This window comes from Solea senegalensis, linkage group LG4 (assembly GCF_019176455.1).
Source record: "Solea senegalensis isolate Sse05_10M linkage group LG4, IFAPA_SoseM_1, whole genome shotgun sequence".
NCBI lineage: Eukaryota > Metazoa > Chordata > Actinopteri > Pleuronectiformes > Soleidae > Solea > Solea senegalensis.
Window position 1 is genome coordinate 2,457,592 of NC_058024.1, and position 14,459 is coordinate 2,472,050.

The 14,459-nt window shown below is 42.1% G+C and overlaps 1 protein-coding gene across 1 annotated transcript; it reads left to right on the top strand.

The window, feature by feature from the left end:
- Positions 1 to 1,365: 1,365 nt before the first annotated feature.
- Positions 1,366 to 14,092, top strand: LOC122768618 (inter-alpha-trypsin inhibitor heavy chain H3-like). Its single transcript, XM_044024722.1, has 22 exons — positions 1,366 to 1,509; positions 1,850 to 1,879; positions 2,019 to 2,042; positions 2,825 to 2,979; positions 3,161 to 3,265; positions 3,819 to 3,981; positions 4,362 to 4,472; positions 4,587 to 4,715; positions 6,588 to 6,704; positions 6,772 to 6,940; positions 7,638 to 7,763; positions 8,125 to 8,306; positions 9,223 to 9,408; positions 9,502 to 9,641; positions 10,003 to 10,163; positions 10,293 to 10,319; positions 10,421 to 10,489; positions 12,508 to 12,621; positions 12,766 to 12,967; positions 13,090 to 13,262; positions 13,558 to 13,669; positions 13,899 to 14,092. Exons 1-22 carry the CDS (start codon positions 1,393 to 1,395, stop codon positions 14,035 to 14,037), a joined length of 2,751 nt encoding a protein of 916 aa, XP_043880657.1. The 5' UTR covers positions 1,366 to 1,392; the 3' UTR covers positions 14,038 to 14,092.
- The last annotated feature ends 367 nt before the right edge of the window (positions 14,093 to 14,459 follow it).

The window sequence follows — 14,459 nt, forward strand, 5'->3', positions numbered from 1 at the left end:
GGCTGCACAGTAGAGCACAGTGTTTTACACAAACTTCCAGCCTCAGAGGATTTGCGTGTCCAGTGGATAAATTTAATATATGAAGTTTGTTCGCACCACTTCACATCAGACCACAGCCAGCGGTCGCTGTATTTAGTCAGTGAACGTATTTCACCGACGTACAAACACACACATTTTTAAGAAAAGTTCAAATTGAGCTCATAACTGACCATTCTGACACGTCCTAATTAAAAATATTTGTTCAGTACGTCCTCCATGGACGGAGCACAGACTCTGGACTGAAATACAGTGGCAGTGTGATGCTTAAATATTGAGATTTTAGACATTTCCTTGGTAATTGTCAGAGATTAACCCAAGTTTTTAGGATCGTTAAGCCGTTTTTAACTGATTTACAGTTCGGCAGTGTTCAGCTTGATCCTTGTGTCGGAGGTCTCGGGAGCACAGACTCAGTCTGATACAGTCACATACAGCGGCAGTAAAAATGAAAAAAATGAAAAGATTTTCATTTTTTTAACATCGTCCAAACAAATAAATCCAAATTCGATTTAAAATTGTTCAATCGCCCATCCCTAGTTAAACCGCAATGTTTCCTCCACCAGCCATGTTTCTGCGTTCTGAAAGGGGCTGTTTTGGCAGGGTTATTGAACTGCTATGGTGCTTCTTTCTTATGGTATTTTGACCAAATGTCACAGGCACGTTCATTAGGACACCAGGGAACTATTTTAACTTGTAGAAATAGGGTATAATATGTCCCCTTTAAGCGGCAGATCTTGGCGTTGTTTGCCAAATATCGGAAAATACATTTTAAAGCCAGTATGCGCCGATAATATTGTGCATCCCAAAATGCTTTTTTTTTAATCACGTCAAGAGAAGTTCCTGTGGTGGAAAATGGGTCAATGACAATGCTCTACCCAGTATATGTTTACTCTCACAAACACCTCAGTGACATATCCACTGACAAAAATTGAACAGTGCTATGTGTGCGACTGATTTCATGTGAAATGAGACAAGCTGCTCCGACTTCCCGCCATTGAAATCAGTCCGCGGGGGGCTCCAGTTGAAACCTCTGACTAGGAACCTCGGAAATTCCGACTTCGGACTATGACTGGAACGCACCTGAATACCTGTTCAACTTCGATTTCTCTCAAAGCACAAATGTGTTGCTGTTATTCATTTGTTATTTTTGTAAGTAATTACAATGGAACATTTTTATTGAATCCAAATTTGTTGTGAGTGCAATGATGCGTCAGCATTTCTACCTCAGGGCCTCCAGAGCTTAGAGCACAGGTCTGTATGTCAACATACGCACACACACACTTCCTGACCCTCCCCCTGGACAGAGAGCTTTTTCCTCAGTACTGAAGTCAGTTAGTGTTCAGTGGACGTTTGGTCATGTCTGGACTGTTGCGTGTTCATCTACTACTGCTGCTGCTGGGCTGCGTCTGCCTCTGGCTGTCCAGTCTGGCCCGGGCAGCTCTGGTCATCTCGGAGGATCATGAAGCTCCACAGGTAAACTCACTCACTCACTAATGAAGTAATTGACTTGAAGGCATATAGAATTTAGCATGATTTATTCAGGATTCCCACACCTTGGTTGACAAAAAATTTAAGAGCTTTTCAAAGACTTTTCAAAAAACTACAATTAATTTAATTATCGATGAATTATCAATGAATCTTCAAAGCCCTAGAGAACATAATTAAAAAGAGCTAAATATTTCACAACGTGTGACTTGTTTTCATATGGACTGAAGAGTTATTTACTGTAGTCTTACGGCAGTGTGGGGGGTGTTTGTTTGTCTGGCACCATGTCCGTTGACTGTGAACTCACTCTGCTGTGTTTGTGATTCAGGTGGCGAGAGGAGCTGCCAGGTCACTGCAGGTATTTGGTAGAAATTTATTCACGCACAGAAATTCAGTTGGCTTTGGTCACACAACTTCAACCACGATATAACTGAAAAAACATTTTATATGTTAAGGACACATAATACACAAGCAGAATCACTTTGTTTTTCTTACAGAAAAGAAGCACAAATGAGGCTACGGTAAGATAATTATGCTTGTTTCAATGATTTGATTCTTAAGGGTCTCTTGTGTGACGTTCGACGGGATCGGTCAATGTGTGGCTTTTTTAATGATTAGTTTGTTTATATGGAGCAAAGAAAGACAATCAGAAATCTTTTTTTTATCATGAAAAAGGCTTCAAACCGATGAATCAAAATAGTTGACGATTAGTTTAGTAATTGATTTATAGAGTAATTGTCCCGGCTCTGCTGATCACACAGTGTAAACATTTAATGGTAGATGGTATGTATTTATATAGTGCTTTTCTAGTCTCCATGACCACTCAAAGATGCTGTACACTACAGTTTTGCCATTCACCCATTCATACCCATTCACTCTCATATAGCGCATCCATTTACTCACACTTACATACTGCGCATCTATGTGCAGAGCTTTTTCTATCACTCATCTTTCCTACCCACTGCCGCCACAGCCGTCAGGCTGTGCAACGTGGGGTCTTGCCCAAGGACACATCGGCATGTAGACAAGCGGGTAATCTAACCCACAACCTTCGAGTTGAAAGACAACTCGCTCTACCACTGGGCTACTGTCGCCCCAACTTTTAATCGAAAGAATGTTTATTTCTTTATGGGAGCAGAATATTTCTCCTGCAGTTGTAGAGTTGTATTTTTTCTAAATGGCTAGAAACACATCTGTGCCAGACTCTGGTGTCAGTATTGGTTTATACTCAAAGACCCATGCGTGGTATAGAGTTATCTCTAGTTAAAATGTACTGAGATTAACTGACCTGCTTCTGTGTCAGGTGGAGGTGCACAGCGTCACCGTGGACTGCACTGTGACGTCTCGTTTCGCCCGCACCGTCATGACGTCCGTGGCTCTGAACAAAGCAAACACCTCCCAGGAAATCTTCTTTGAAGTGGAGCTGCCAAAGACGGCCTTCATCACCAACTTTAGCATGTCTGTGTTTCTATGCGCTCACTTCCACTGTTTCCACACTCCTGCATGTGTGATGACCACCTGTGAAATTGACAATATTTAAGCTCTGTGTCCTCTAACAGCTCTAAAGCAGATATTTTCTTCCTGAAAAAAGCTGAATTTAATGTCCTATGGTGTCTTTGTCCGTCTTTGTGCCTCACAGGGAAATTGAAGGTCGGGTGTATGTTGGGGATGTGAAGGAGAAAGAAAAAGCCAAGAAACAGTACGAGAAAGCTGTTTCCTCTGGACGGACTGCTGGACTGGTCAAGTGAGTCAGTCAATATGAAAATACATAAAAATGAAACACAATGGGGATCAAAGGTCAAAAGCAACAGCTGCATTATATGGACAAAAGTGTTTGGATGCCTGACCATTACACCAACAGGGACTGTAATGAAGTATTCAAATACCTTTGCAGCTAGAACAGCTTCCATACTTGGAAGACCTTTATCAAGATTTTGAAGAGTTTCTATGGGAACTTGCATCCATTCATTCTCTAGAGCCTTCTAGAAGTCAGATACTGATGGTGGACGAGAAGACCTGGCTCAAAATCTCTGTCCCAGTTCATCCCAAAGGTGCTCGATGGGTTTGAGGTAAACCTAACCCTCCAAAAACATGCAGATGTTAATTGGACACTCTAAATTGACCGTTGTGTGTGAACGGTTGTTTCTCTCTGTGTTGGCCCTGCAATAAACTAGCAACCCGTCAAGGGTGTAACCCCTGCCTTTCGCCCGGTGTTCCCGTGACAGTCATGTGGAGGATGAAGCGGGAGAAAATGAATGAATGAAGCTGACGGTGATCATGCCTGTGTTTTATTTCAGGGCCTCTGGGAGAAAGATGGAGAAGTTTTCAGTGTCTGTCAACATTGCAGCCAAAAGTAACGTGACCTTCATTCTGACTCATGAGGAGCTGCTTCAGAGGAAACTGGGCCATTATGAGATTTTAACACGAGTTAAACCCAAAACACGGGTGCAGAAATTTCAGGTGTGTCTCTGCTCTTGGTTTAAATCTCACGTTTTGTGTGGTACACATTGTCTGACAACAAACAGCAGTAATGTGGAGAACAACCTCGTACAAGGATAGTGTTTTAACCTGATATTTATCGTGATTTGATTGACTCGTGTTGGAACAGTTACACAACTTGACTTGATCAGTTGACCCTTGGAAAGTTGAACATTTCTCACGTTCTGCCAAACACAACTTGAGCAAAGCGAAACAACGGACCCACAATACATTCCAGTGCCAGTTGACACCGCTTTGTTCAAAGTGAATGAGAAGTGTTTTTGGTTATACCTCCACCAAGAGTTACGGTGATTTTGATGATCCTGGATTAATATTTTGATCGTGTTTTTGTGTTGAAACAGATCGTGGTAAACATCTATGAGCCACAGGGCATTTTGTTCGTTGATGCACACGCAACCTTCCTCAGCAACGACCTGCTCCCCCTGGTGGAGAAAACTGTCACAGACAAAAAGGTGAGCAATAAGAAAGGCCTTCAAATATTCATAATTGAACATTTGTTTTATTTCATTTTGTCTTCACATTTACTAAAAAATAAGCTAAACTTGGTGTGTTCATCTCCTCGTCAGGCGCATGTCTCCTTCTCACCGACCATGGAGCAGCAGAGGAAATGTCCAGACTGTGATGGAACGCTCATCGATGGAGATTTCATCATTAAATATGACGTAAACAGAGCAAAGAGCTTTGGGGACATTCAGGTCAGCCGGCAATTAACAATCTCCTAAACAAACACTGTGACATGTAACTGTAGCGCTCGGTTCGCTGATGTTGGCTGGCAAAGCTCCTGAAAAAATGAATGATGCCAGTGTCAGTTTCAAGCTCTAATAGCGTATTTCCACCAGCTCTCCTCGCCACACTGCACGGTTTAGGTTGTATCTCCATGACAAAAAAAGTACCTAATCAACGCGGGCGGAGTCATCACTGCAATGACCTTTTACATGCGACACACACAAACGAGTGACTAATTCATTCAAAATATTGGTTCAGTACATCAACGATGACCAGATCACAGACTCCGTCTGACACAGTCACTGGACTGAAACACAATGGCAGGGTCTGTGATGCCACTTTCTGGTAGTGATCAGCAGTGCTGTCCCTAAAGACTCCTGGTAGTTGTTGGAGATTAACCCACGTTTTTAGGATTGTTAAGTAGTTTTAACTGATCTACAAGTTCGGATGTCTCTTCCTGTGATGGCATTCTGGCCTGTCAGTGGGTTGCAGTCTGACCAATCATTGCATAGTACCTAATCAGCATGCACGACTAAAAATAGTACCTGGTACCAGGTAATATGCAAGTGGAAATGCTCCTTAAACCATGCCATGGCGAGGCGAGTAGAGCCGGTGGAAATACGCTATTAGAGTTCTCTGTGTGCTTTATCACAGACATCTTCAGCTTTCTAGTAAACTTTCCCTCGTTCTGCACTGGAGATCATCACAATAAAAGCATGCAAAATAAACATGGTGCTTAAGTCAATTAGCAATGGAATCTATGGAGTTGGCATCCAGATTCACAGGTTTCTTGTTTGGGGTAAACTTATGGCCCTTTTCCGCTATGGTCCCAGCTCCACCCACGGCACGTTTTAGGTTGGTTTTCCACTACAAAAATAGTACCTCCTCAACGTGGACGGAGTCATCACTGCACGGCTGCATGAAACTGCCGTACAAAAGCGAGTGACTAGTGACTTGTAAAGCAGTTACTTTCAGTGTAACTGAATCATTAGAATCAGTTAATTAAAACTATTTGTTCAGTACTTCCTCCATGGCCCGAGCACAGACTCCGTCTGACTCAGTCACTGGACTGAAATACAGCGGCAGGGTCGCAATCAGCGGTGCTGTCGCTGAATACACCGGACTCCTGTTAAATTTCCCTGGTAATTGTTGGAGATTAACTCACGTTTTGAGGATTGTTAAGTCTTTTTGTTAAGTTCAGCATTGTTCGGCTTGATTCTTGTGTCGGACGTCTCTTTCTGTGACAGCACTCTAATCAATCAGTGGCCGGCGACGTCATGCATAGTATCGTCTGAGTGCACTTAGAACCTCGCCAGAGCAGGTACTAAAAAAAGTATCTGATGCCAGGTACTACGCTAGTGGCAACACAACTTAACCTTGCTGCGGTGGAAACACGCCATTACTTCAACCTGATAATGAGAAAAAGCCAAGAAGCCGCCTGAGTGAGGGAGAGGAAAAGGAAGGGGGTGTGATCTGGTTGTGAAATCTGACTTGTGAGATTGGTTATGGTTGCTTGTGAGATTCTCGGCCTTTAAATCGCTCACAACACGTTTCATGTGGTGGAGAGAGAAAGGCGACGTTGCAAAAATGCCCCGATGTTTATAAAAAGGGGAGGAGTCAGGAACACACAAGACAGAAAAGTGGACTAAGAAAGCAAAGAGCAAAATTCACTTCTTCACAGCAAATAACATTACAAGATACCGTATACATACAGTATGTCTGCGGACGTGAACAGCGTCCTTGCCTGCCAAAATGGTGTTAAATTTGTTGTGTGACTTCGGCTACCAGTGCTCTATAAACTGTGACTCTTAAACACTGTTTGTGATTCTCTTTCCCTTCAGATTGTGAATGGATACTTTGTCCACTTCTTTGCTCCCCCTGACCTCCGCAGAGTCCCAAAGAATGTGGTATTTGTAATTGACATAAGTGGATCTATGTATGGGACAAAGATGACACAGGTGAGAGACTGCTGATGCGACTGTAAAATATCAATGCACACACCTCTGACCCTGTGACTCTTTGTAGACACGAGAGGCAATGTTGCAAATCGTCAAAGACCTCCACGAGGATGACCACTTTGCCCTCATCAAGTTCGGCAGCGCAATTTATACCTGGAGGGACTCACTTAGCAAAGCAACCCAAGAAAATATAACTGAGGCCATTAACTATGTGAAGGACATCGACTCCGAGGGAAGTGAGTGACTTGAGCACCAAACGCTGTCCTTCTGTGTAGGGCTGTAATCAACCAAAGACATTCTTGGTCGACTGAAGCCCTGAAATTTCGACTCAAAATCGAGTAGTCGGGGGGTTAGACTAAAACACTGAAATATGCCAATTCTGATATGATCATGTACTCAAAACTGACCGAGCAACATAACACAGACAAGTTAGCTTACCGCTTTTATATGATTTGCCATGTTTGTAGTCGAGCTGTCATATGCAAACTTTGCATTTGACTTTTTTTATCGCCATTCATTTTTGTAAAATGCTGCCACACTTTGACATGGATGTTAGAGGAGGACTGACTGTTGCCTAAAATGAAACGCTCAAAATTAAATAAAACCACCGGACGTTCTTTAATCTTTCTTTCTCCTGTGGGTTGGGCTTATCCAAAATACTGAAAACAAGGGGGGTGTTCTCTGAAGACACGCTGTTACCTGTGGAACAGGGGTGCTCTGAAAACACCCCCATTAGCACTTGGTACATTCCTCCAGGTGAAAGCAAATTAACCATAGACTATGAAATTAACGCGGCAAAAAGTCGACTTATCAGAATTTGAGTCGAACCAGAACGTATCGACTTAGAAATCGACCAGTCGACCGGGACTTTACAGCCCTACTTCTGTGTCACAAACGGTACATTTTACTCTTCATTGCATGTTTTACTTTCAGTGACCAACATCAACGACGCAGTGTTGAGAGGTGTGGCCATGCTGATCAAAGACAGGAAGGAGAAGAAGCTCCCTGAGAGGAGCGTTGATATTATCATTTTACTGACTGATGGAATGCCAAATGTTGGTGAGCAACTGGATTTTTTACGGGGGAGGGTGAACTTAGCTGAGTGTCGTTGTGGTCATCCTAAACAACTATGGAACACATTATCCGCAAGTGCGAACTGTGTCCTCATATCACCGATCAAGACCTACATGAAGCCAACCAAGAAGCCCTGATATATGTGTATATATATACATATACATATATTTGTATATATGTGTGTATATGTATATATATATGTATGTATATATATATATATGTATGTATATATATATATATATATATATATATATATATATATTTATATATATATACTTACATACATATGCATGCATGCAAGACTTGTAGGATTAAAACTGTGCATGTTGTATCTGTGACTTTGAAGGAGAGTCAAACACTGCGAAGATCCAGGAGAATGTGCTTTCTGCAACTGGAGGGAAGATGTCTCTCTTCTCTCTTGGATTTGGTAATGACGTGGATTACTCTTTCCTGGATGTGCTGAGCAAACAAAACAAAGGCATCGCCCGCAGAATATATGAAGCTTCAGATGCAACGCTTCAACTCCAGGTGAGAATATGATTAATATTTTCTCTTTTCTTGTGGACAGCACTTTATTGTCAAGTTTGAACCCTGTCAAGGGAACTGTTTGAAAGATATGTGATCAACCGACGAATGAACAGACTATCCGCTTGTGCTGTGCTGTATGCGCAATGTACTGCATATTACATTTCTACCAGTATCTTTTCCGAACAACATCAAGTGGGCACTGGCCTTAGTTATTCATCTGCTAATGTTGAAGCCTGTCAAACCTTTTGGACAGTTTTGCGACACTGAGTGTAATCTTGAACTGCAAGAGAAACCTCTCACGTGCAGCACAGATTTCTTGTTTTATTTGAAACATCGGCATGAATAAGTAGGTTTAACTTGTCTTTATTGACTGTCGCTGTAAATCAGCTTTAAACCTCCTTTAAACATCAAGATGAAGCTGAATAAGTTAGTTCAATCTGAAAAAAAGTTTCTGAGATTCCAGAGTGGAGAAACAACCCTGGAACCATGTTTGTCTAAAAGCACCGTCGGTGAGGCTGCAGCAACTTCAGAAGAACACATTGCCACGTGTTTTAGTTAAAACCCACCTCTGGCTTCCTCTGAGCACTTTTGATGCATTTGTAGATGCTACAGTCTGCAGAATCTTAAGAATACACACTTTATCAGTCTTCTCTTACTGGAATAAGATGCTTTGCAAAGTCTATAGAGAAAGTGTTATCTTGTGACTTTGCCATTTGAAATCCTTTGTTAATAAACACAGAGTTACCAAATAAGGAAGTAGCAGACCAGCAGTGAACTCTATTACTGAAAATACTGTACTATCCCTTTAAATCACAATATATTAATTGTACTAGCTACGTCACCTTAATCCACTATTATGTAAATCTGTAAAAAAAAAAAACCTGTGTAATACTTTGTGTGTGTACATTTATTTCAGGGTTTCTATGATGAAGTTGCCAGTCCTCTGCTTTTGGAGGTGGACCTTCGTTATCCTGACAATGCAGTGGAGATGTTGACCACAAACCACTTCAGCCAGTTGTTTAACGGCTCAGAGATCGTGGTGGCTGGTCGGCTGACCGACAACGACCTGGACAACTTCATGGTGGATGTGATGGGTCAGGGGGTAAGAAATGTAGAGACACTATCCAGGTGGAGAGAAGACTGGTGTGTCTGTTGTTATTTACTTTGTTGATTTGACGTAAACTCTTCCCTGTAGCTTGAGGAGGACTACAAAGCACAGGGTCAGGCCAGTCCTGTGAAATGGACCGACATATACCCAGATGAGGAGTACATCTTTGGGGATTTCACAGAGCGTCTGTGGGCCTATCTGACCATCCAGCAGTTACTGGAGAAGAGGTATTATTTAAATCTCCACCAATGACATCTATGTCTGCTTGAGTTCTTGATATCTTAAGAATATGCGTTTGGAAACTGACATTGTTGATCCTCTGCTGCTTCAATGACTAACTTCAAATGTGTTATCTTGTAGCTGTGGTGTTTGAAATCCTCAGTTTAAAGTTTGTTTACCAAAAGACTCAGCAGTAGACCAGCAGCTCTTGTGTGCCCGTGAGCTAAAAATGCTCTATGGACTTTTGGAAAGTGGCTAAAATAATTGTTCCTTCCTGCTCCTGCTGAGAGTGAATCAGTGTCCCAGGCTGGTTCACGGCTCATTCATTGCCACTGCCAGTTTAAAACTGCACATTTTTCACTCCTGCAGTAAGAGTGGTCCCGCAGACGAGAAAGAAAATGCCACAGCCAAGGCGTTGGACATGGCTCTGAAGTACAGCTTCGTCACCCCTCTCACCTCCATGGTGGTCACCAAGCCTGAGACTGAGGACGGAACAGACAGCCCTCTCATTGCAGACAAGCTGACTGAAGGTGAGGAGGGAAATGAAATAGATTATAACGTGATCCAGTGCAGACAAATAAAAGAAAACATCACTGGAATACACGGACATTATTTCTCTTTCTACTATATATAAGCTGTTGTTTTCTGGTTTTTGACAGAACAACGACAACAGGCAGAAAGAAGAGGTGAAACAGTCATTTCTTTCACCACAAGGCAAAAACGATTTGTAGATTCACGTGAATGGACTGCACTCATTTCAACTTGGTTTTATCATTCCTGTATATAGGCTATCACTACATGTCTGCAAGCCCTCCAATGTACACGCCCACTTACCATTCATCCCCAACATATTTTGGTAAGTCATTTTTATATGTTATCGTGCCGTGTGTTATTAGATGCTTTGTGAAATTGTATTTACAGACATACATGTTCCTCAGAGGCTGGGTAATAATGACCTTGGTGATCCTCTGAGTTCACCTGTAGACCTTTTAAGGGTTTGATATTTCTAACACGGATGTTTGTGTTTTTGTTTATGAGACGATGCTGGGTTTAAAATTGCCAGTGACCTTTCTGGGAAGAGTTTCTAACCCATGTCTGCATTTCCTCCAACAATGTAGTTATTGCTGAATTTAAATGTTACGTGTGAATGTAAGCGTGAATCAGACCATAGGACATTTTGTGTGTATGTGTGTGTGATTATTAGCCCCTTTTTCCACCAACATTTCCAGGAACTTTTTTACCTGGGGAAGAGAATTCCCAGTAATCTGTGTGTTTCTACCACGCCTCAAAGTTCTGGAATACGACACTCGATCATTTTGTGTCCCGACTCATGCTGGACCTCGTCTTCCGTCCACTTATCATATGTCCTTTTCTTTTGCTCCATGTTTTTGAAATGACCGACAGCGAAATAAGTAAGTTCTTCTTCCTTCGTCTTCTTTTAAAGGTCTTGTTTAAAGGTGTGATTGCCCCGGTAATCCTGGTTATCAGAAAAGTCCTTACTCGGTTCTTCTTTGGGTGAGAGTTTGGGGTTGAGGGAAATCCCAGTAATTTCAATGGAAACAAGCAAGGTTTTTCAAAATCGTGGGTAAAAGAAAAGTTCCTGTGGTGGACCCAGAATACTGAGAAATGCAAAATAAAACGGTTACAGTTTTTTCTATACAGTTTTAGACTCAGAAAATCACTCTTGAATTGTGAACTTTGAGCACAGGAAGTTGACAACTCTGAGATTTAAATACTCTACTCCTTTGAGATCCGAGTACAACTGAAACACACATTAGCTTCATCCCTGAAGTGACTTTAAAACTGATAAGAGTGAAGGTAAAAGGTGAATTTATCCACTACTTATGACGTTGTGCACTTTGAGTTGAGAGTGCTAATCAACAAGTATTAATATGATGAACCACAAACGACCATTGACTAAGCTAACATTAACATGTTAGCATGGTAGCGTTGTTAGCATTTAGCTCCCTGCTGCCTCTTGTTGTGAGTGTTGTCATCAACATGTCAGCATACACACTAGCGTTGCCAACTGTCCAGTATTAGCCGGGACGTCCCGTATATTGGGCCTCCTTTATTTATCCCGTTTTTATTTGTCCCGTACGTGCCCTCTCTTGTCCCGTTGATTGACCACTACGCTGATCTAACCACTGAATGATACAACAACGACAGCAGCCGCGCTGATCACGACACTTGAGAATCATCAACGACACCTGTCGTCATCATCCGATCACAGTGTGATGATGACAGGTGCCGTCCCACCTCGTGCCAGGAGACGAGGTGGGGCTATGAGTCGCACATGATCAGTAAATTCATCCAATTTAAACTACAATGGATGAACCTGCAAAAAAGAAGAGACTGTGCAGCTACAACAAATTATGGTAAATTAAAAAGACGTGGGTTAAGCCCGTTAGTGGTGATTCAACAAAAGCCTTCTGCACTTTATGTCGGAGGGAATTTTCAGTTGGCTACACACAGATGGTGCACATTCTGAGTCACTGCTATTTTATTCCTCTGCAAAATTGCTATCATTATGACAAATGCCTTAAAACAGTACTCTGTGTAACCGAGATAAGGGCGTCTATACTGGGTACGTAAATAAACAATCGAAGGACGCGAATAGCCAACAGCGTCTCACTTTTATTCCAAGATTTTTTTATACTTAACAACCTTGCCACGTCCGGTCTACCCTTCACAATAAAACTACACGTCAGTTATGAGAAACAATACCTGACAAACTCTACTAAAAGCTGACACAATAAAAAAATATGTTACAAGCTACTTGTCACCTTTTGTCCATTATTTCATAGTGACAAAGTTGGCAACCCTAGTACACACATTCATTGTGTTGTCTACTGTCACTGTGATCACTTGCAGTGGATGGAGATCCTCATTTCATGATAGAGCTGCCAGAGAAAGAAGACGCTCTGTGCTTCAACATTAACGACAGACCAGGAACCATTTTCTCTCTGGTTACAGACCCACAATCAGGTCAGTCCCGAGTCCTGATCATCATCAAGACTTTGTCAACAGTTAGTACAAGTGTGGTACCTGGTCTACTTCTTACTGACCAATGTTTGTACATGTATGTGCTACTTATTAACAGTGACTGACTGAACATGTTGTTTCCCTCAGGTATTTTGGTCAATGGCCAGATAATTGGAGACAAGAAAATCCCTCCTGATGGTAAAATGAACACGTATTTCTGGCGCTTTGGCATCGTCCACCAGACTCTGGGGGTGAGGCTGGAGGTGAACACTCGTGACATCTCAGTGTTCCAGGACAGCAAATGGGTCAAACTGCTGTGGTCGGACTCGGCCTCTCTCAAAGGTCTCAAGTGAGCGGCTGCACCATCACACGGTTTTCTTTCTCTCTTAGTGAGAGGAACATTTCGTTTAACATGAATAAAGTGAAATGTCAAGTCCAGTTCAGAATAATCTCCTCCTCCTCCTCCCACAGTGTGGATCTTCTTGTGACCAAGGAGCGCAGCCTGATGGTGACTCTGAAAGATTCAGTCAAGTTTGTCGTCCTGCTACACAAAGTGTGGGAGAAGCATCCGTACCATCGGGACTATTTAGGTTTCTACACCTTGGACAGTCATCTCCTCTCTCCTGCTGTTCACGGCCTGCTGGGTACAAACATGACACACTTAGCAGGAAGTAGATCACAGGGTTTTAGGATTATAGCTGCTCAAGAGTTATCCTGAGTATCCTGACGTCCCTTTCCCAAGCACGTCAGTGAACTCCTGTGGCCTTAGCCTAAAAAAGATGTTGACCTTTGTTTGGGAACACATGTAGCTTCCCTTTAAACGCTTAAGGCGAGTGAATATTGTCATTTACTTGTGCTCGAAAGGTGGAGAGTTGTAGAGTCACAGTGATCATATTTAAAAATAATAATATTTCCTGTAAATGTTGGGTTGTCCTACAGGCCAGTTCTACCATGGGATTGAATATGAGGTGTCTGAGCTGCGTCCAGGTGAAGTCCCAGAGAAACCGGACGCCACCATGTTTGTGAAGGGACAGCAGCTCAATGTGACCAGGTAGGACTTTAATCTCACTTAATTATTAAATAACATGCAGAGATTAAGTTTTAATGCTGATGGTGTTGATTAAAATGATATTAGACTTATGTTTTGATTTGGAATGTTTTGCCATCTTTAAAAAAAGTGGCTCCTCACATGGACAGTTTGGGAAATACAGCATTAGATAAATGTGTGGAAGCGTTTGAATGTGTCCAGAATGAATAAGGTCTCACTCCTCGGTCCACAGAGGCTGGCAGAGAGACTTCAGGAGGGACATGAAGAACGGGGAAAATGTTCCCTGCTGGTTCGTTCACAATAATGGCACTGGCCTCATTGATGGAGACGCGACAGACTACGTTGTGTCGGGACTTTTCAAAACTGTTTAAAATCTGACACAGAAGTCATTAAAATCTGTAAATAAATGTTGAATTCCAACTATTATTTTGAAGATGGGTATTATTTCCAAATTTTGTTTGCCAATAATCCCTCCAACATGTTAAAATGGTGAACCTATTAAAGTGACCAGTAACCAAATAATGGGGTTTGCTGGGCTGCAGTGCAAAGAGCAGCCAGATTGTGTTTGTTCATACAGTTCTTAAAACAACAAAAAATGTGTTTTGTTAAAGTGAAATATTAACATTAAACAACAGTAGTGTGGTTGTGCTTTTCTGAAAGTAGTCGAACGTTTACTGGAATGAAAGTAGCACAGAGTGAGGAGTAAAGCAGGAGGAGGAAGGACCGAACCAAATTTGGTGCCAATCCAATGACTCAGCCCTGAAGTTTCTTCCTCCTGACCATAGAGCACAGG

Excerpts from the sequence above, each read along its gene's own strand:
- LOC122768618 (XM_044024722.1), top strand. The coding sequence starts at position 1,393 with ATGTCTGGACTGTTGCGTGTTCATCTACTACTGCTGCTGCTGGGCTGC. Across the intron at positions 1,880-2,018 it reads GAGCTGCCAGGTCACTGCAG|AAAAGAAGCACAAATGAGGC; the intron begins GTATTTGGTAGA and ends TTTTTCTTACAG. Across the intron at positions 4,473-4,586 it reads AAACTGTCACAGACAAAAAG|GCGCATGTCTCCTTCTCACC; the intron begins GTGAGCAATAAG and ends TCTCCTCGTCAG.